The sequence below is a fragment of the Palaemon carinicauda genome, chromosome 5 (assembly GCF_036898095.1).
Source record: "Palaemon carinicauda isolate YSFRI2023 chromosome 5, ASM3689809v2, whole genome shotgun sequence".
NCBI lineage: Eukaryota > Metazoa > Arthropoda > Malacostraca > Decapoda > Palaemonidae > Palaemon > Palaemon carinicauda.
Genome location: NC_090729.1, coordinates 168788379 through 168809605, shown reverse-complemented (window position 1 = coordinate 168809605; position 21227 = coordinate 168788379). Strand labels below are relative to the sequence as shown.

Genomic DNA, 21227 nt, shown 5'->3' with positions numbered 1-21227 from the left:
ATGAGGATAATGGTTATGATGGTATAAATGATGACAATAATGTGGCAAAATGATGATAATGGTAACAATATGGATAATGATGATGATAGTATTAATGAGGATAATGATGATGGGGATAATGAGGATAATAATGATGGGGATAATGTGGATAATGATGACGGTAATAATGTGGATAATGAAGATAATGAGAATATTAATTATAATGGTACAAATGAGGATAATTGTGATCCATTAATGAGGATAATGGTTATGATGGTATAAATGATGACAATAATGTGGCAAAATGATGATAATGGTAACAATATGGATAATGATGATGATAGTATTAATGAGGATAATGATGATGGGGATAATGAGGATAATAATGATGGGGATAATGTGGATAATGATGACAGTAATAATGTGGATAATGATGAAGATAATGAGAATAATAATTATAATGGTACAAATGAGGATAATTGTGATCCATTAATGAGGATAATGGTTATGATGGTATAAATGATGACAATAATGTGGCAAAATGATGATAATGGTAACAATATGGATAATGATGATGATAGTATTAATGAGGATAATGATGATGGGGATAATGAGGATAATAATGATGGGGATAATGTGGATAATGATGACGGTAATAATGTGGATAATGAAGATAATGAGAATATTAATTATAATGGTACAAATGAGGATAATTGTGATCCATTAATGAGGATAATGGTTATGATGGTATAAATGATGACAATAATGTGGCAAAATGATGATAATGGTAACAATATGGATAATGATGATGATAGTATTAATGAGGATAATGATGATGGGGATAATGAGGATAATAATGATGGGGATAATGTGGATAATGATGACAGTAATAATGTGGATAATGATGAAGATAATGAGAATAATAATTATAATGGTACAAATGAGGATAATTGTGATCCATTAATGAGGATAATGGTTATGATGGTATAAATGATGACAATAATGTGGCAAAATGATGATAATGGTAACAATATGGATAATGATGATGATAGTATTAATGAGGATAATGATGATGGGGATAATGAGGATAATAATGATGGGGATAATGTGGATAATGATGACGGTAATAATGTGGATAATGAAGATAATGAGAATATTAATTATAATGGTACAAATGAGGATAATTGTGATCCATTAATGAGGATAATGGTTATGATGGTATAAATGATGACAATAATGTGGCCAAATGATGATAATGTTAACAATATGGATAATGATGATGATAGTATTAATGAGGATAATGAGGATAATAATGATGGGATAATGAGGATAATAATGATGGGGATAATGTGGATAATGATGACGGTAATAATGTGGATAATGATGAAGATAATGAGAATAATAATTATAATGGTACAAATGAGGATAATTGTGATCCATTAATGAGGATAATGGTTATGATGGTATAAATGATGACAATAATGTGGCCAAATGATGATAATGGTAACAATATGGATAATGATGATGATAGTATTATTGACGATAATGATGATGGTGATAATGTGGATAATGATGATGGTAGTACTGTGGATAATGATGAAGATAATAATGAGAATAATAATTATAATAGTACCAATGAGGATAATTATGATCCATTAATGAGGATAATGGTTATGATTCTATTAATCATGACAATAATGTGGCAAAATGATAATAATGGTAACAATATGGATAATGATGACGATAGTATTAATGAGGATAATGATGGTTATGATGTTGACTAAGGTGGTAATGCGGACTGTGTCAATGAAGATGACGGTAATGATGATGATAGTAATAATAATGACTAGGATGAAGATGATAATGGCAATGATGGTTACTGTACTAATGATGATGACAATGGTAATACGATGACAATGCTAATGATGGCAAGAATGACGATAGTACTAGTACTATAATGATTATTGTGGTGATGGTGATCGTAATAGTGAGTAGGGGTCCAGCCAGCGCTATTACAGCTTCCCAGTACATAGGAGCTTGATGTTTTTCACTTTTAGTGGGCGAAGCAAGCGCACGATATGGCAAAAACCATTAGATTTCGGTAATATTTCAATAGAATCTAATGAGTTTCTCCGATGTGCACTCGCTTTGCTTGTGAAAAAAGAAAAACGTCAAGCTCCTATGCACTGGCAAGCGGTAATGGCTCTGGGTGGGGATCTACCGTAATATTACCGACTATTATATTCCAATAGTCTATCAGAACTACAAAACGTATCCACTTTCAACAATCAAGAGACCAATGGGCTATCGTTAAGGAATGTAGGCCTGCTCTCTCTTAAAACTTAAAATCTAATTTGCCCTTTTGAAACCCAAACCATGTGAGAAAGTACGGGAGGCAAAATCGTCAAAGGCCAAACTGGTCTGTGGACCAAACAGCCTGCAAATAATGCAACCAAAGAAAGTTGTATTCAAACGGCGCCGAATATGGAACTCCTTTCCAATTTGGGTTAGCGTAATGCTACACTAATGTTCTAGTCATAGTATGGTTCCTACAGTATTTATAAAATGTGAATTTCTAGTAAAAACTTGTAAACAAAGCCTAGAGAATGTCTTGTAGTGAAAGACTTGCAAGACAGGGTCTACAATGGCACTGAATTAGCCTTGTTTACACCACCTCACCGTCTTTGGAGCCTTTGTATATCATGGGCCAATTCCTCCCATGTGGATTAAATATGGTTATATTGTAGTTTATTACAGGGTAATGTAACCTAGGGAAAAAAACTACCTTTTTCGATAGAAAAAAGTCCGTTCTCTTAGAAAATGATACTCGTTCCTGTCGGAAATGAATAATTTCAGAAATATATATATATACCTATATCCGCCGATAATAAGGGACCCCCAGTGGGAACTCAGGGGTTTTGGGTGGGGAAAACATACTGGGGAAATGGTATATAATGGTAAAAAAAAAAAAACTTTTCTTCTCTATACATTACCTTCTTGGATGTATAATAAACCGATGAAAAATCTATTATTGGGTGAGATAGCCATGGCGTCCTGATGGAAGGTTCCTTTTTGGTAGCTTTCTTGGGTAAATAACTACTAAGATATTCCCAGAGAATTTAACCACAGGTTATCACAGAATTCTAACTTCTGGAGCGAGTATCCTAAAGGTTTCCCTTTAAGACATCGTATATCAACAGGGGACGCATGTATTAACGCGCCACATAGCTATCTGCACCCCACATAAAGTTAACACTTCGATGTGGAGGGGCGGAGAATAGCTGGGGAGCCGTTCCACAGCTATACTCGTCCGTGGCTACTTTTGGTACTCGAAACGTAAACAAACGGGCGCCATTGCTAAATGACGTCACGTCCGTCCTCATCCTGACGCCAGTTGCTTGCCGATCACCATGATACAGCAGGACAGGGTGGGACCTGAAAGGCTGGACGAAGTAGCAGGGAGGGTCCATCAGGACGCCATGGCTATCTCACCCAAAAATAGATTTTTCGCTTCGCTCAAAATCCGTTTTTTGGGCTCAAGCCATGGCGTCCTGATGGAAGAATACCAGAGAATCAATGTATCGTGGTAGATTTCCCCTTGTAGTGTAAGTGCCGAGGGCTTTGAATAGAGTAAGCATAGTAACCTCGATAGAGGTTCCGTGGGACTGAAACTTCCTGCCCCCCTTGGCAGAGAAGTCTCAACGGACCATGCTGAGGATCAAAGTGGTTCTCGAAGGGCTACCCACCTTGCGGGGAGAACGTGAAGAACTCGGAGACAAGACAGAATGGTTGATATTCATAGGAACATTCTCAATGACAGACAAGTGGTAGTTAGGCACTGTATATTGTAACAAGAGAACGGTCTGGTCTCGAAGGTATAGCGCAAGTAAGTATTCAGTTAGGAATATTACATAGCATAGGTGAGTATATAATATGGATTGAACCAATTATTCTTCATCATTTTTAAAGAAAAAAGGAGGGGATAATGAAACTATGACAACCATGTATTTCATAGTATAAGTAGGAGCGGATTGAGACGCACAAGTAATAAAATAGAAACTTTATTTCACAATTGCAGAATATGGTAAATAAATGCAATAAGGGATGTAAAAGTAATTTACAATAAATTATAATGTACATAGTAATGAAAGACTTCGCTCTTGAATCTGAAAGAAAATTTCAAATTATTAGAAGGCACAGGTTCCAGAGGAACGTCAGTCTTTAATAAGGAAAAAACACATCATGCTCTAGGCATGCGGCACTCATGTGACGACTATGACATTTCACCTTGAAAAAGAACAGTCTATGAAAAAACACTAAGTGTCTCTGAATTCACTATGTATCACACGAGGGTCAACATAGGCACCCGAGGAGTTAAAGTCCCAAGTAACTCACTGTTCTATGCAGAGTTAGGTGCAGGTTTCATAACACTACCTGCGGCTACCACGAAATGTTTGACTTCATGCACTTGTTTCGCGTAATGCTTGAAGAAAACACGCGAGGATTTCCAGCCTGTGAAACTCTTGAGGCTTTCGAAATTCATGCTCTGAAAGAAATTCAGAGACGATGCGACTTTTCTAGGATCATGACCTGCGGGTGTACTGTCAGGATCCGCTCTGCGAATGAAGTAGGTGATTTTCGCTCTTAGTTGTTTCAGTGACAGGTTGCTATCCGATGTTTCTCCTTTGAAGAGTTGGCCTCCACCAAAGTCAGAAGTTCTACGAAGATAGACCTTGAGGCTCTCTACTGGACATAGAGAGGCATCTTCTTTCAGGGGGCAGATTCTCCAAGGGCCCCATCTTTTGGTGGGTAGTTCGTTTTTAGCGAGAAACGTCGGATCCGGGAAGAGGGTAAGGTCTCCTGAGTTTGTAAACAGGATGTGACCCTGGTCCCTTGATAATGCCACTATTTCGCTGACTCGGGCTCCTGAGGCAAGAGCAAAAATGAATATAACTTTTTGAGTCAGATCCTTGAGGGGGCACGAATCGTTGTCCAAGTTGGAGGCAAAATGGAGCACCTTGTCCAGGGACCAGGAGATAGGTTTTGGTGGGGGTGCTGGGCGTAGACGAGCGCATGCCTTCGGCAGTTTATTGAAGATGTCGCTGGGCAGATCAATCTGGAAGGCGTACAGTAGTGGTCTAGTCAAGGCCGATTTGCAGGTAGAAATCGTGTTGGCTGCTATGCCCTGTCCATGAAGGTGGATGAGGAAGGACATGCAAAAATCAATGGTGATTTCCGTAGGATTTTTTGCCTTGACGAATGAGACCCATTTTCTCCATGATGATTCGTATTGCCGTCGTGTGGATTCGGTCTTGTATTCCTCGAGGAAGTCTGAACTTTTCTTCGAGATCCCAAACATTTTCTTCGCGGCTAGGGAGAGAAAATCATGAGATCAAGGTCCCTGACTTTCGATGATGAAGCGAAGACAGTCAACTTCTGTACTTGCTGGGAGAGAACTGGGCCCGGGAGAGGGATCAGCGTGGGTTGTAGCTCCAGGACTAGGGGGTACCAGTTGCTCCGGGGCCACTTGGGAGCCACTAGGGCCGCTGTTCCTTTGAAGGTTCTCAATTTGGGAGGACTTTTAGCAGAAGGTTGGTGGGAAGGAACAGGTAGATCCTGGACCATCTGTTCCAATCCAGTGACATGGCGTCCACTGCTTCTGCCTTGGGGTCCTCGTACGGGGCCACATATCGAGGAAGTTGATTGTTGTCGCTCGTTGCGAAGAGATCGATCTGAAGTTCTGGGACTTGGTGAGAGATGGAGGAGAAGGATCTTGCGTCTAGAGACCATTCCGACTCTATCGGGCTTGTCCGAGATAGAGCGTCCGCCGTCACGTTGCGGAATCCTTGTAGATGAACTGCAGACAGGTGCCATTTCTTCTTCGCTGCCAGACGGAAGATTGGGAGAAGCACCTGATTTATCTGGGGCGATCTTGAGCCTTGGCGATTGAGACATCGAACTACCACCGAGTTGTCCAGGGTTAGATGAATATGGATCAAGGAAGGCGGGGAGAGTTTCTTCAGAGTTAGAAGGACCGCCATGGCCTCCAAGATGTTGATGTGAAACGTCTTGAATAGGGGAGACCATGTTCCTTGAGCCTGTTTTTGGTGGGAGTGACCTCCCAAACCCTCCAGCGAAGCGTCCATGTGGATGTTGAGTGATGGAGGCGGGTGTTGAAGAGGGATGGACCTTTTCAGGGCCTTTGTTTCCGACCACGGCTTTAGGAGTAACCAAAGTCTGTTTGGGTGCCGTCTCTTGAGGTCTCTTCGAGCGATGGATGCGGAACGTCTCCAGACTCCCGCGGCATCCTTTAGCTGTGCATGTAGCACTGGGTTTGTCACTGAGGCGAACTGTAGAGAGCCTAGAACTTGTTCCTGCTGACGTCTTGAGATCTGTTTGGATTTCAGCAGTCGCTTGACAGACCCTGCTATTTCCTTCCTTTTCTTCTGGGGAATGGAAAGGCGGTGTGACTGAAGATTCCACTGGATTCCTAACCATTGGAACTTCTGAGCTGGAGGGAGGCGAGATTTCTTTGTGTTTATCTTGAATCCCAGGTGTTCCAGAAACTGGGTGACTTTGTTGCAGGATCTTAGACAATCTTCGGGCGATGGAGCCCAGACCAGCCAGTCGTCGAGGTAGGCCATCACCTGGACGCCGCGGAGGCGAAGCTGTTGAACGATGGCGTCTGCCAGCTTTGTGAAGATCCGTGGGGCCACATTGAGGCCGAAGGGCATGGCCCTGAAAGCGTAGCTTTTCCTTTGGAGTCAAAATCCTAGGTAGGAGGAAGCGTGGTGGTTCATTGGAACGTGCCAGTAGGCATCCGCCAGGTCTATGGAGACCGTGTAGGAACCTTGAGGCAGAAGGGTCCTCATCTGTTGAAGAGTCAGCATCTTGAACTTGTTGTTCGCTATGAACTTGTTGAGGGGGGATAAGTCTAGAATGACTCTGAGTTTGTCGGAGTCCTTCTTGGGGACGCTAAACAGTCTCCCTTGGAACCTGGTTGACTTTACCCTCCTTATTACCTTCTTGTTCAAGAGATCTAGGACATATTCTTCCAGAAGGGGGGTTGACTGTTGGAAGAACTGCTGGAAGGTTGGGGGTGGTTGAGTCCAGCTCCAGCCTAGACCCTTCTTGACGATGCTGTGTGCCCAGGGATCGAAGGTCCAACGATCCTGGAATTGGCGGAGTCTTCCTCCCACCGGAAGCACTTAATTGCTTCTGGTTTCCCGAGGGTTTACTACCTCGGCCGCTAGCTCCCTTTCCTCCTCTGCCTCTGGAGGGACGGCGAGATGCGTCTCTGCCTGCACCTCTGTTTGAGCCTCTACCTTTGGGACGAAAGGTAGTTGACTGTTGTTTGAAAGCAGGGGTGAAAACCGGCGACTGTGACAAGACCGGTTGGGTGACCAGCTGAAAGGTCTGCTGTGGCTGAGCTGCCACTTGGGGAGTAGCAGATCCCGGAAACTGCCGTCTCTGTTGACGTTGCTGGGGTTTTGGTTTTGTGGGTTTCCTCTTAGGTTGAGGGCCGTCGTCCTGAGAGGATTTCCTTTTCTTCGACATGCCCCACTTGTGGAGAAGGTTCCTGTTCTCCGTGGCGGCCTTGTCGGTGATCTCTTTCACAAGGGAGGAGGGAAAGAGGTGCTTACCCCAGATGTTGGAGGAAATCAGCCTCCGGGGTTCGTGTCTCACTGTGGCACTGGAGAACACGAATTCACGACAGGCTCTACGAGCCTTCGTGAAGCTGTACAGATCTTTTACTACGGTCGCCAAATGTCTTTTGGCGAGAACCATGTAGTAGTCAGGGACCCTAGTGTCACCGGCCATGACTTCGAGCTGTACTTGGAGGGGCATGGATGTGGCGAGCCTTTCCTTCGTGTCATGTTCCCGACGAAGGAGATGGTCATTAAGTTTCGGGAGGTCTTCGTTAAACTGACGGCCAGCGACGTCAGGTTCTAGTTTTCCCACCACAAATGTTGACTGGACATCTTTCCAGTGTCTAACATCAGGTGGAGTAGTCAGGGAGAAGGGTCTGCACTCCTCCAGTGCAGGGCAAGGTTTTCCTTCTTCCACTGCCTTATGTACCACAGTAAAGGCCTTTTCCAAGAAGGGGAGGGTCACATCGTCTGGTGCGACATAGGTAGGGTGCTTCTTGCTAAGCGCCGGAAGTTTCGAGCAGGTGAAGCCCCTACTTTTCACTGTATTGGCCAGCATAGCCTGGGCCTTCGGGAGATTGAACACTATCACCTCCTTTGGTTCGGTCTCTTCTTTAGAGGCAGGTTCGGATCGAAGTCGGACGTAACAGTCCGGATAAGCCTCAAAGTTCGGGAAGAATTCCACTTCTTCCAGAACAATCGAGCCGATCTTTTCGCTTATGAAGATCTTGCCCGTTGTAATTGGCATGTTCTCGGTATACCTCCAGGGGTTGGTATCTGAGCATGCGGGGAGGTCCTTAACCGAAATCCTTTTCGGCTGCTTCGAACTTCCCATGTTGGTCCTGAAGAAATCATGCGTCTCGCGGAGTTTCTTATCCATGAGAGCCTCAAGCATTTTGAAGATCTCCTGGGTGTTGGATGGGGTCGGATCCGGGGTAGCAGATGTAGACGGAAGTGATACATCCGTCAGTGTAGGAGTCGGTGTGGGGGTGGAAGGTGGAGCGATCTCCTGCTCCGACTCAGGGGATTCCACCTGGTCTTCCTCATAGTCCAATTCGTCGCCCATGAGGTTCATCTCCGTATTCTCCGACACTTCCGACATACGTTTCGCTTTGTCGGCATCCAAACGGCACTCGTGCATGGACTGAGCCATGACTACGTCCGGTTCCACCGTTATCTGGACGGTGGGGATCTGATCCTTGGGGACCACAGAGTCTGGGGATGCCTTCGGGAAAAGCAAGGCCCTCAAGTCTTCAGTGGCAAGGTATGGTCCGGTGGCGTTCTTTTGGAAGCCACGCACCCACTTGCGTAGCTTCTCTCGAGAAGCGTCCCTAACCTCCGCTGAAGGAGGATTGTTGAACGCCTCGACCAGGCGGTCCTTGCAGACTGTACAGTTCTGCGGGTCCCAAAACTTCAGATCGCCTTTCTTGTTGGCGCAAGGGGCGTGGGTCCTACACGCCGTGTGCCCGTAGAAGTGCGGGCGCTTCACTCCACAGAAGTTGTGGTCACACTTCACTTACTCCTCCTGTAAGAGAAAAAGAACATGAGTATATGGAAGTCATACCAATGACATATTATTCTAAAGTTAAATATTAAAAGTTAATTTTAACTTAATCTTAAGTAATTAATAACATTGTGATGTTAGAGAGTGGAGCGGGAAATGAAGTAGATAGACACATACTCCGTGTATCCCGCCCGGCTGGTTACCGTAACCTTATCCATAGGCAATTGTTTGTGGCTGAGGACACAAGGCAGAATTCTTCATAGATTGCCAGGGAGGCAAAGGGAATTCTAGCAGGAATTGGCTAAGATATAAATCTGGGACTGAGACCGCTCAGGCCATTAAAATGGGGGTGTAGAAGACCCCATAGGGTAACGGTTTCCGGCAACCAGCCGTGCTAAGATACACACAGCATGCTGGAAAATTGTGATATGCAAGAAGACAGCACGGCTATTAATAGAACTGTAAAACAATACCTATCTATTTATGTATCCAAGCCATCTGGTTGCAGTGTAGGGCTATCAGCATGGTGTTGATAGCTGGGAGAAGGGGTGCAAGTCTCTTGGCATCTCCGGAAGGCGCCGGCAGACCGGCGGGACGCCGGAGGCCGCTCCAGCAGAGTTTCTGGCATTAGGGAAGACATATAGAGAAGTCAGGACTAATGCCAGCTTGGTGACAGGGACAAAGGATAGGCTATAGCAAAACTGGACCGCCGGCAATGGATGCCGGCACGCCGGGGGCCGGCCCGATGGACGGACGACCGAAGCTAAGAGGTATGAGGGTAGGCCATCGGCTGTACACCGACGGGAGGCGGCAGCCCTCCGGCACACGGAGGACTGTCGGCCAGGGGGGAACAAGGAATGTGTCACCAAGGGGGAGGGCGGTATCGCCGGCAGTAGAGGCAGCAAGGGACCAGCACCAGGACAGTGAAAAGAGACAGAAGGAGGGATGGAGGGGTAAGGACACGAACCCCAAAGCATCCCACCTGAATGGGTGTACCCATGATAGAGGCTAGCCCTATCACCCAATGGCAAGGGGCAGCAGGTGGCCAGGAGCCAGAGTAGCCCAAGGGAGGGCTAAGGAACAACCAAGAGGGGGGAGAACCCCTGCGGACAAAAAGCATCCAGTGGCTAACCCCATAGGACACTATGAAGGGTATATGTACCAGAGCGGACTGCACACAGGGACTCAAGATAGCCCTGTCGCTCCACCCTAAGGATGAGTTGTAGGACAGGGGACAGATGGGTATAGGCTAACCTAAGTATAGGCTAGGCCGTACAAGGGATAGGTGGGGAGGGGAAAAGAAGCAGGGTCTTCCATAGAGGAGGCTCTGTACCAAAGCGGCCACCAAGGAAGGGAGGACGCTCCCTAGCCTAAGGTAGGCAGTCTGGCTGAGAACGGTGCATGGGTACCCTTTCAAGCAAGGCACAGAACTAGCTCCCCCCAAGGCCTAACCTAGAGCAGGGATGTTACACCCTAAGCTAGGAAGGCTGGAAGACATATCGCAATTGCAAGGAAGGTCAGGTAACCTAACCTCAGCAATTGAGGAAGGGCAGGCCGTTCCTCATACTCGGACGCAACCCTAAGGGGGATCACTCCCCTAGGGAGGACAGAGAAGCGATAGGAACTCTGGTATGAACTTGATCCCCTTACATGGTAGGGGGAGCAAGGCTACACAAAGGGAATGCCCTAAGGCAGGGGGTGAAGGGAGCATATAGGGGTTCTACATTTAGGTTAGGTTAGAAAGGCACACTATCTAACCTATCCCCTATATGGTCCCTGAAGGCGAAAACACTTGCATCACAGTAAACAGTATCATAAAATAATGCCACTATCTTCATAACTTAACCTAGGATCACTGTAATATATCATGCATGAACACTGGTGATAGGCGCTCTGGCCTAGGGGCTAAGCTAGCGATCTAGTATGGGGTCAGGCGATGACCGATAAAAAAGCGTCAAAACACGATATATGAAGTTCCTAGCTATGAAGACTAAATAACTAATAGTATCAATTAGTTAAAAAAGCCGGAATAAGCTGTTCAGGCTAGCTAAATAACGCAAACAGTGTAACAGCGACGCCATAAAATGGCGTGTCCGGTAGCAGCACAGCTCTGCCAGAAAACATAAAATATCTCGAAAAGTAAAAGTTACTTTACGGTCAGAGCTTATTTAAACAATACTGGAACCTGGTACTCAACTTTCCAGAAGAAGGCGAGGCCGAGGGTAGCGACATAACGAAGATACAAGCCGATGAAAATAGCACAAGGGAAAATCCGTCTTAGTAAGGCAAGCTACTAATAGAAGGATGAAGACGGACGTGACGTCATTTAGCAATGGCGCCCGTTTGCTTACGTTTCGAGTACCAAAAGTAGCCACGGACGAGTATAGCTGTGGAACGGCTCCCCAGCTATTCTCCGCCCCTCCACATCGAAGTGTTAACTCTATGTGGGGTGCAGATAGCTATGTGGCGCGTTAATACATGCGTCCCCTGTTGATATACGATGTCTTAAAGGGAAACCTTTAGGATACTCGCTCCAGAAGTTAGAATTCTGTGATAACCTGTGGTTAAATTCTCTGGGAATATCTTAGTAGTTATTTACCCAAGGAAGCTACCACAAAGGAACCTTCCATCAGGACGCCATGGCTTGAGCCCAAAAAATACGCTAATTATCTATATCGTATACTAACGGTATATTTTTCATTTATTTGTTGACATTCTACGAGTCGGTTGTAGTCGGTCTCCTTCGTTTGTTTGTATATAGCAGTTTTTGATCTTCTACGTATAAACTCCGCCTCCACCAAAAGGATTACTTATTGTCTTATAACACCTCCCCATTTACCCCCTACGTCATTTTACCTGCCACATTCAAGTATTCTACTTCACCTGGTTTATTCAAGTATTTTACTTGATCCAGTAAAGCTATACTATTCCTTTTATGTAATACCCATATATACATATTACATTTGACCCAAGAATTACAAGTTTTATTATCCGTTATCTCATAAAATCACCTCATTTTATATTCCCATTAAATATTATTCATTATACACTCCATTTTATCTTGCTATTATTCCTTTATACATTTTGTTATTAACTTGTTATACCCAAAATTTCACATAAATATTTATTCTGGCCAAGTTTCCCATTCTAGTTCATTCATGTTTACTCTCTAGACTCTGTTGTTTTTCCATTAACCAATCACGAACCCATACTACGTATGGAAAGTTTGCACAGGGGGGTTAATATTTCCCAACCCCCTTCCCTTAACTCTTCAAGTGGTCTCTCCATACCCTTTCCAACAAATCCTTTTCCGTGGAAACTTTTGTCCAAGTCAGGTCTTTGTTAGTTTAGGTGAGGTCTTTATGCGTATTCTACGATGGAAGTTACAGAAACTTGTAGCGGCTGCAGTATTCCGTACTTAAAAGAATTTTCTAAATTTCATGGTGAATTCTTAGATACGTCATCCAATGTTGATAATTTTCTTAAATCTCATAATGTAATACCTCAGCATTTACAATGTCTCAAGTGCCATTCGTGTCTATCATACAGGAAAGATATTAACGTCATAGAAGTTAAGTCGTCACGGTCACAACACCCCGATGACCTACAAGCTTCGTCGTCCCGGTCATAAACATAAGTCATTAATTTCTTTAATTTTAATGTGTTAGTTTTCCCGCGCCAGAACAAGAGCCATTATATTTAAACATTTTAACAGAAAATATATGTTTTCATCTTGTAAATAACGTGATTTAACCGGTTTTCCCCTTCATTTCAACCCCAACTTGAAGTTAGCCAAACTGGTTGCTCTGTTTGTTTGTGGTTGAAATTGAGGTCAAATTCGGTTAAATCCCATTATTTGCTACAGGAAAACATATATTTTTGGTTCGAAATGATACCCTGTAGACTTGGAAACTTTACCAAATGGACATCAACTAACCTAGACTTTCCCCCATAACCTAACTTACAAGCCGTGTCCTTACTTACTTACCTAATGGTGCGAGGGGGGAGGCTAACGCCCCCTTACGACGACCCTTACACTGCTGTATTCTAAGTTAAGGCCGATTCACACGACCCGTTTTCCTTCCTACAGGCTCGTCGGCGGTTAAGCGGCGTCTAGGTTTCTTACGTGTATTCAAATGCAACTGTTCACACGACCCATCAGGCAGACGGCGGCCCTCCTACGTCAGCCGTCCGAGTCGGCTCGGCTTCCTTCCCAAGAAACCTCGGCCAGTTTGACGGCCGTTAGCCATCCGTCCCAACCAACAGTTTCATGTTGTTTCGTGTTAACGAGGACCTGTATCGTACCTGTTCGTTTCGTGACCTACAACGTCGACTTTTCCTCATAGTATAGTCATAGAAATTAGAGTTAGGTTGTTGTTGACACCATGTATGAAAGGTTAATTGAACTTGTTCAAGGGTATGAGGAGATGTTAGACATGGCAAACAAGATGTATAGAAATAATTTACATAAAAAAAAGATATGGAAAATTACTGTAGAGGAATTAAATAAAACTTGGATTTTAATATTCTTGGTATGGTGCATAAAGTATAATGAAGTTGCATAACTTATTTTATCAACACAGTCACCAACTAACATTTTAAAGTGTCAAAATTATCGTAATTCACTCGGTTTTCACGTGACAGAGTCTAAGTAAACAATGGAAACCGCGTGCAGGTAAACGGATACGGAACGCCTCGTGTGAATGTACAACATTTCGACGGCGGTTAGCCACCACCCAGCCTGTCAGAAAGAAAACGGCTCGTGTGAATCGGCCTTTAGCCATAATAATACATACAGGTGGCCGCTATCATACATACACCTTGTCTTTATCGTCTACTGAGGATTATTACTCTATTGTATAAGGTTATGAACAAAAGTTAGAAAATATGCATGTCTTGCTAGAATTGGGCATTTAAGCGTTTTGTTCGAAAACAGGGAACTGGTGCTTTAAAAGCACAAAAAAACTTAGGTTTAATATTGCCGACATAGTAAATGTCAATCAAGTAGGTTTCTTACCTGACACTGAGTACTCGTCGGCCAATTTACATAATCATCTTGGATAATCGAAACAACCTTACAACCTGCCACTAAAAATGTATACGAGGGCTAACTACTACGAATTTAACACTTCACACGAAAACGGAATAATAATTATGAGCTACGAATAATGTGATGATCAAGGAAGGATCCGGTAGGCGATAGTTATGACTTCCACTTGAGGCATTAGATCCTAGATGTCTCACACCCAGTGTTACCAGATGGATTAGTCTACAAATCCGCAAAACTCATGGTAAAATATCCCCACAAAAACCCCAAAATCCCCATTTCCACAATTATATTTTTTCTTCTGAACATGTAGGCTTTACTAATATAGAAATTACAATACTTCATTTAAGTGCAAGTAAACCAATTGCAACAATATAAAGGTTTACTTATCTTTATTTCTTCATAGATATTTGTACAGAATATCCCAATCAGACATCCAAAATCCCCAAACCTAGGAATAAACTCCCATATCTGGCAACACTGTTAGACTATCACGTTGGTTATTGTTGTATGGCAGTAGTCAGTACTATACGAATATGATCAGTAAAACTTTACACAATCCCTTTAGTGATATATTTGATTTAATACCAAAGTTTTAAATTCAAAACTGCGTTTTGGTTTGTTAGTTTAAAAATACAATGAAAAGTTACACAGTACAACCTCCCTGATTTTCTTTAATTTCAAAGGAACAATCTTCGCCTTTTTATTGCGTTTTTATTAGATAGCCCCTTTTATTCCACGTTAGACAATTGCCACTTACGTGAATAACTAGCATTTATGTGTTAACTTTAATCTTTTTTTTTTTTGGTGAATCATTAACAGAGTCTGTAATATCCGTTGGTTTCCGTAAGTGGCAGATTACTGCAAGATCTTGGATTACTGAATACCATAATTGACAGCGTATAAGAAACGTGGGTGATATTCAAATAAACATAAATAACTTTGGCCGATATCTAGTAAAGTTCGTGATCTAGGCGTATCTCTTGACTGTAACTTGTCTCTCATATTTCAATGTCCAAATAAACAATATAGTAAAAGCTGCTGGTTATTATCTTAGAAACTGATTTTACAAAGAAATGTATTATTGCCATAATTGACTACTGTTACTCCATCCACAACAATCTACCAAAGGTGAAACTCAATAAATTACAAAACACAATAGAGTCCTTTCAATGACGTCACTGGGAATCGCCGGCGGCCATGCTGGAGGGCATACAAAGCGAAAACATGGCGTCTGCTACAGCGAATATGGACAATGAGAGCGACTTTGTCAAACAATTGTCGGGTGATGATAAGCGTTTTTACAAGCAGAAACTCGATCTAATTGATGGCCTAGATCCATACCAGATGCAGAATTCATTCAGTCAAAATATTGAGGATTTTCCCAGTATTTCATACATTGATATGGTGAACTACTATGTACTGTCGGCCAACCCAGAACATGAGTGGGCATACATTTCCATTGAATAATCTGCTTCCAGAATTCGTTGTTTTTCCCTTTAATGTTTTTAAGTCCAAAATTAGATAAACACTGGGCCAATGAAGAGAGTGTTTATAATTATAAAGCTAATATTGATCATTTAGCCTAACCTAGTTTATTATAATTTTCGATTGTCAAAATGTATGTAAAAGTTTTGCATTATAATGTCAAATCTTTATCAGTTCATGCCTAAACATTGTGTTTGTGTTTGGTTACAAATGCTATAATTTCTTATATACATATAAACACATGATGGACAAACTCTATTGTAATGCTCTTGGATGATAGTTTTGCCTCCTTGAAATTAAATGCGCAAGTTTAATTATTTTTTCAATGTTTCATATATAAGTTGAAGACCCCTTTGGGTTAAACCAGCTTTCAGATATTATTATTATTTATAATCAATGTTTGTTCATCACATAGGCCTCTATGTCTGCACAATTTAATACGCAAATTAAAATAAATATAAATATAACTTAATTATATATAGGCATGAGCACCTTGACGAAATAGAGACCTAGGTAAGTAGCCTTTGTTAATATAGCCAATATGGGCGCTTTTAATTTTTGTTTTGAAAATCTGAGATGACCCTTTGATGTTTAAAAATTGAGATGCCTCCTCCCCCACACACACTACACACTGAACTGACGATGATACTTGTCAAGTCACCTATGCGATCGGATATAGCATGTTTACACAGGAATAATGATACTTTTAGGGCCTAGCCGAGACTGACCTGATGTGAAATGATCAGAACAAATACGTGCGTAGGGTAGTGAGGATTCACATGATATTCTGGTCAACCACAAGTCACGCCAGCACTTGGATAATTCCTCTGTATCTTTGTCCTGATTCTGAATAACTGCCGGTATGTGGTAGAAACTCTTGTCATCTCTTCGTCCTCGATTCCCACAGCCAGCAATAGCGCAAAAACTGGGCATTGTGTGAATGTGAATGTGATGAAATGGCTAAATATTCAACAGTTCAACCATAGCTATTCACTGAACGCGTCTTTGTTTGCCCTCCAAGATGGCGGACCGGAAGTTTGATGACGTGTATTGAAAGGACTCTATAGGGGAGCAAGACTAATAAAAGGTATCCCATCCCGGGAAAGGATCACTCGTATACTAATAAATTTACACTGGCTGCCTATTAAGGCGAGAATTTAGTTTAAAATATGCACAATAACTCATCAAGTTATCAGAACCGAACGTCCACAATATCTAAGAGAATTGTTACATATGGTGCAGCCAAAAATTCGTGTTGACATGAGAATTGTTATTGATGGTTTCACATTATTGGAACCTTGATAATTGTCTATTGTAGGCTCTAGTACCTTTAACTATGAGACCCCGAGATAATACAGTAAGCTCCAACCAGACATTCGAAACACTGAAGATATTAAGGCTTTCAAGAGGAAACTGAAAACTTTCTTTTTCTTGTTTCGAGTGTGGATTTGACAATAAACGAGCAATATGCAATGTGGATTGTTGAATGTTTTCGAACGAACATGATAAATTGACTGTGGTGGTCCTGTAGAGTAGGGTTCCCCTGATCTATGACCAGAAAAAAACCCTTAAAGTAAAGCATATGATTTCAAGTTCGTCATCTAGTATTATGGTTGCCTCTTGCTTCCATTACCCCATACTCAACAATTTTCCAACTTGTACTTAGGCATTAAAGTGGTAGGAAATAAAAATATTTTCCCGTGTCTGTATCTATTCATTTTCCTCTTTAAAGTAATAGCCTAAACTTGGAATATTATCAACAGTGGAAATATAATCATATAGGCCTATTATTTCTCAGAATTAGAGGTGAAAAGCGGATCCTCAAACACTCGGTCTTTATTTCAAGGCAATGGAAACCACAAAGTGCTATTAAATACTTTTAATGTCTTCAAAATACAAAAAAGAGTAAAACACTTACCACCTTAGCATAATGTAAAACTACTGTTTGTAGCAATAGTTTATACCTGTAATGAAAAATAAAGCTGACAACAGTTATCCATAAGCATCCAAGTGGAGGATATCTCGTTGATGAGATATTTTTTTTTCCTAATCTGTACCATAGAAAATTAAATTTCAAGCGGGTAAAGATATGAAGATACCTGGATGCTAATGTAATGTGTAAATGATGAGTTTTCAAAAAATTGTTGTATCAAATGTCAGGGTTATTTTATCTTTTTTTTTTTTAGTGCATTGCATTTGTTAAAGGACTAAAGAAACTACATGGATTATTGTTGTCGGCTTAAATGTCACCCGAATAACAGCAGAAAGTAAAAATAAAGTTACCGTATCTCTTAAGACTTGAAAAAAAACTAATTTACTTCAGGTTTTCGTTAAACTGAAAAAAAAAAAAAATCAGATGAGGTTCTTTATACAACAACAATTTGGGACACTTTCATGGCAGAAAAAGCATTTGTCACTTCACACATAGATCAAGTCACTGGCATTAAATTGAGCCCCCTTCCCCTCTTCGTAGTGTCTGGCCCTTCCGGACAGAGACAGTCTTGTAAATTTGCAGCCCGTAAAATTAAGACCCAGCCTGTTATACAAGAATTGCACATACATTGCACACGGTAGAAAAGATCAAAACAACCAGAGATTTAAAAAAGTGGCATATTCAAAGGGAAGAGCCTTTTTCTTTCTACTTGTTATCTGGGAATGGTGTCCACGCCAAGACGTTTCTTATTAGGAAGGATGCCTCAACGCACATTCGTTTTACATCTGGTCTCCTTTGCATATATCACATTTGCATAAATCTGAGACACCTGCACATATCTTTGAAAGCAAAAACACCGTTTCTCCCCCACAAGGGATTGCAATATAGCATTAGCCCTAAAACACTGCTTACGTCTTTGACGATGTTACTCCTGCGGAATGCTGTTACTTACAATAAAATATTCTACTTGTCTGAACAGAACATTCATTACCCAGTAATAGCAGTACATTAAATGCAATAATTCTTGTCACCAACTTTTTCTTTTTTCCGAGACTGAAGGCATGGACATTTAGAAGGCAGGATGAAATTTTTGAGTCATCATAATCTCCTGTTTACACAATAGATTTATCCGGATTTACAGCAGTTACTGTTATTTATATCCAATTTTAGACCCCACAAGCAAGAATTTCTGAAAAAAAACTTACTTGATAAGCTTCCCTTCTAAGCTTTACGAATTTAACATAAACAAACTGCGTTGCTCTAACATTCTTCATGAAACCATTTTCAGGTCTTGTTTGGACAATCACCTTTATTCTTTATTTATTCAATTCTTCTAAGTCATGAAATTTTGTATGTGTAACCATGAATCCTTTCTACTACTACTTACAGCTTTCCTGATGACTCCTCTACATAGCAAATACTCTTCTACTGTCCTCACCGTCTTCATCTGAACACGTGAAATGCACTAAAATAATTCTAAAGACAAGATTTCAAAATCATATTTCTATCAGCATTTAAGAATGAAATCACCAGGGAGGAATTTTCAAAATACTATGTCGATCAAATTGAAATAAATTTTGTTTTCTGGAATTTCATTACAAGTTTAATGTTCGTTCAATCACTACACTATTTATTGTACCAGTCCAGGAAAGTTTTAACCTTACTTGACCTTAAAACCGAATGTTGTAAAGATTATCTATTCTGTTATAGCATCAGGATGTTATCGAAGTCACGAGCAGGGAATCAGTACATGAAGATAACAAGTGAATATCAGTTGATCTTAAACTGCACTTACGCAAAGTAACGTAGTCCTGCATTTACCTTAAGTTATACGTACTCCATAAGTTTATCAGCATCCTTTACGTCCATAAGAAGCAAATGCCAATGACACAAGGAAAAATAAAATGTTACAAACTGAACGTAATCTGTCACTAATGCCAGCAGCAACTTATATAACTTATTACAGTTACGTCAATGATTTCCAGTGAAGTATAAAAGTAATGCACGATAACCTTAAGTTTACCTTTTAATCATACATTCTTCTCGGGTAAAGTATCCTTTTCTGCTAAACTTTTCCTGCTGGGTTTAGTTTTCACTTTCTTACCAATAACTATTTTTATCTTCTTCTTTACTTTACCATCTGGTTGTAGACTCTCAGAACTATCTTTCTCATTATCTTCGATTACATTCCCACTCTCTTCGTCCTCTGCCTTGTCTTCCTCGGCATCCTCTTGTTTTTCCCCTTTCTTCTTCTCAGAGTCCTTGCCTCCTACGGTCTTCACAGCTTTCTTCTTCTTGACTTTGCCCTTGAGATTCCTGGCTGCTATTAACTCGGGCGTTTCTTGAGCAGAGGTATCCAGAAATAACGTGTCGCAAGCAGCTATGTCAGCACACAGCTGCTCCTCGTCTAAATCCCGGTTAGAGGAGGTCTTCCCAGTGCCTGTTTTCCTGCCGACCTTGCGTGTGCCCAACCTCCGAGGAGCCGTTCCAAAGGGTGACTCTTCACCTGATTTTGGAGCTGGACCCACTCTGGGCACAGATGGAACTGACAATCTCAAGACAACCTCCTCCCCTGATACTAGGAGATCATCGCATGGACCCATGTCAAGCTGCGATGGTTGAGACGAGTATCGGTGGTATGTTAGGTTTCCATTGTGGAGCGGATCGGTCATCAAGTCAACGGTCTCAGAGTGCGACCCCCTCATCCACAGAAGATTGTCATTGTCGCAGACATCATACTGATGATGATGATGCCTGGGATCGAAGTAGAGCGTCGACTTGGTGTCTTTGAGAACATCGTCCTGTAGGTACTGCAGCTGCTTGTCGATTTCCTTCTCCCTCTTCTTTTCTCTGAGGTGTTCGCCCTGCTGTTGCTTCTCCCGCCGCGTCAGGACCGACCTCTGGACGCGTGAGGTACCTCTGTGGATAACATGGGCAGTGCGAACGGACGTGTACAGTTGCGGAGGACGTGCGGGTCTGACCGGACGCCTTGGGTCATGCAGTCGTGTCTTTGCTACAACTGGTTCTAGGGCGTCTAACCTCCGAAGACTGAATTTAAATGTACAAAAGTAAAGGATATTAGGTTGTAATAAAGAAAAGTGTGGTGTTTAGGAATGCAGAAATATATCAGATAAGACATTCATATATCAATCAAAAACAGTTCTTATCGACTTCTATGACATTCAATTGAATATAAAAATAGGATGATTAAAAACACTGTAATCACATAACCCGTAAAATAAAACAACGAAATGAAGGCCATTTCTAAGAAGTCACAGAAACAAAAATCAATATTGTAATGAAATATGGTTTTGGTGACACAGCAGAAAGGAGAGGGGGCAAGTTTAACTTTACTAACCTAACATCCTAACCCAACCTGGACCAAACCTAAATATATTTCCCTGGAAATGCTTTCAATTTGAGACATACCACTAGGTATGATCACAAAATATAATACCTGGAATGTGAGTATCTAGGCGTTGGAAGCATGATACGGGGTTGAGGATCTGGTTCCCAAAAGTTGCTTACGCTGCCTTCTGAAAAATGTCATGAAAAACTTATTGAGTCAATAGAACCTTGTAAATCATAGACACGTATCTAATATATTACTGATATTCTGCATTAACA

General features: G+C 41.8%; 3 protein-coding genes across 6 annotated transcripts in view; 1 reads left to right on the top strand and 2 right to left on the bottom strand.

The window, feature by feature from the left end:
- LOC137641261 (glutamate receptor ionotropic, delta-2-like) overlaps window positions 1–14338 on the bottom strand; it is a 60674-nt gene extending 46336 nt beyond the window's left edge. Inside the window, exon 1 of the mRNA XM_068373691.1 lies at window positions 14150–14338. The gene's annotated coding sequence lies outside the window, so the exon portion shown is untranslated. The remainder of the gene's footprint in view (window positions 1–14149) is intronic.
- Window positions 1–21227, top strand: part of LOC137641601 (cytosolic carboxypeptidase 2-like) — a 306984-nt gene that overhangs the window by 177548 nt on the left and 108209 nt on the right. The window lies entirely within an intron of this gene.
- Window positions 17563–21227, bottom strand: part of LOC137641600 (cytosolic carboxypeptidase 2-like) — a 50990-nt gene continuing 47325 nt past the window's right edge. Inside the window, 2 exon segments of the mRNA XM_068374317.1 lie at window positions 17563–20648; window positions 21058–21136. Of these exon segments, the coding sequence (XP_068230418.1) occupies window positions 19631–20648; window positions 21058–21136 (1097 nt within the window). The 3' untranslated portion in view covers window positions 17563–19630.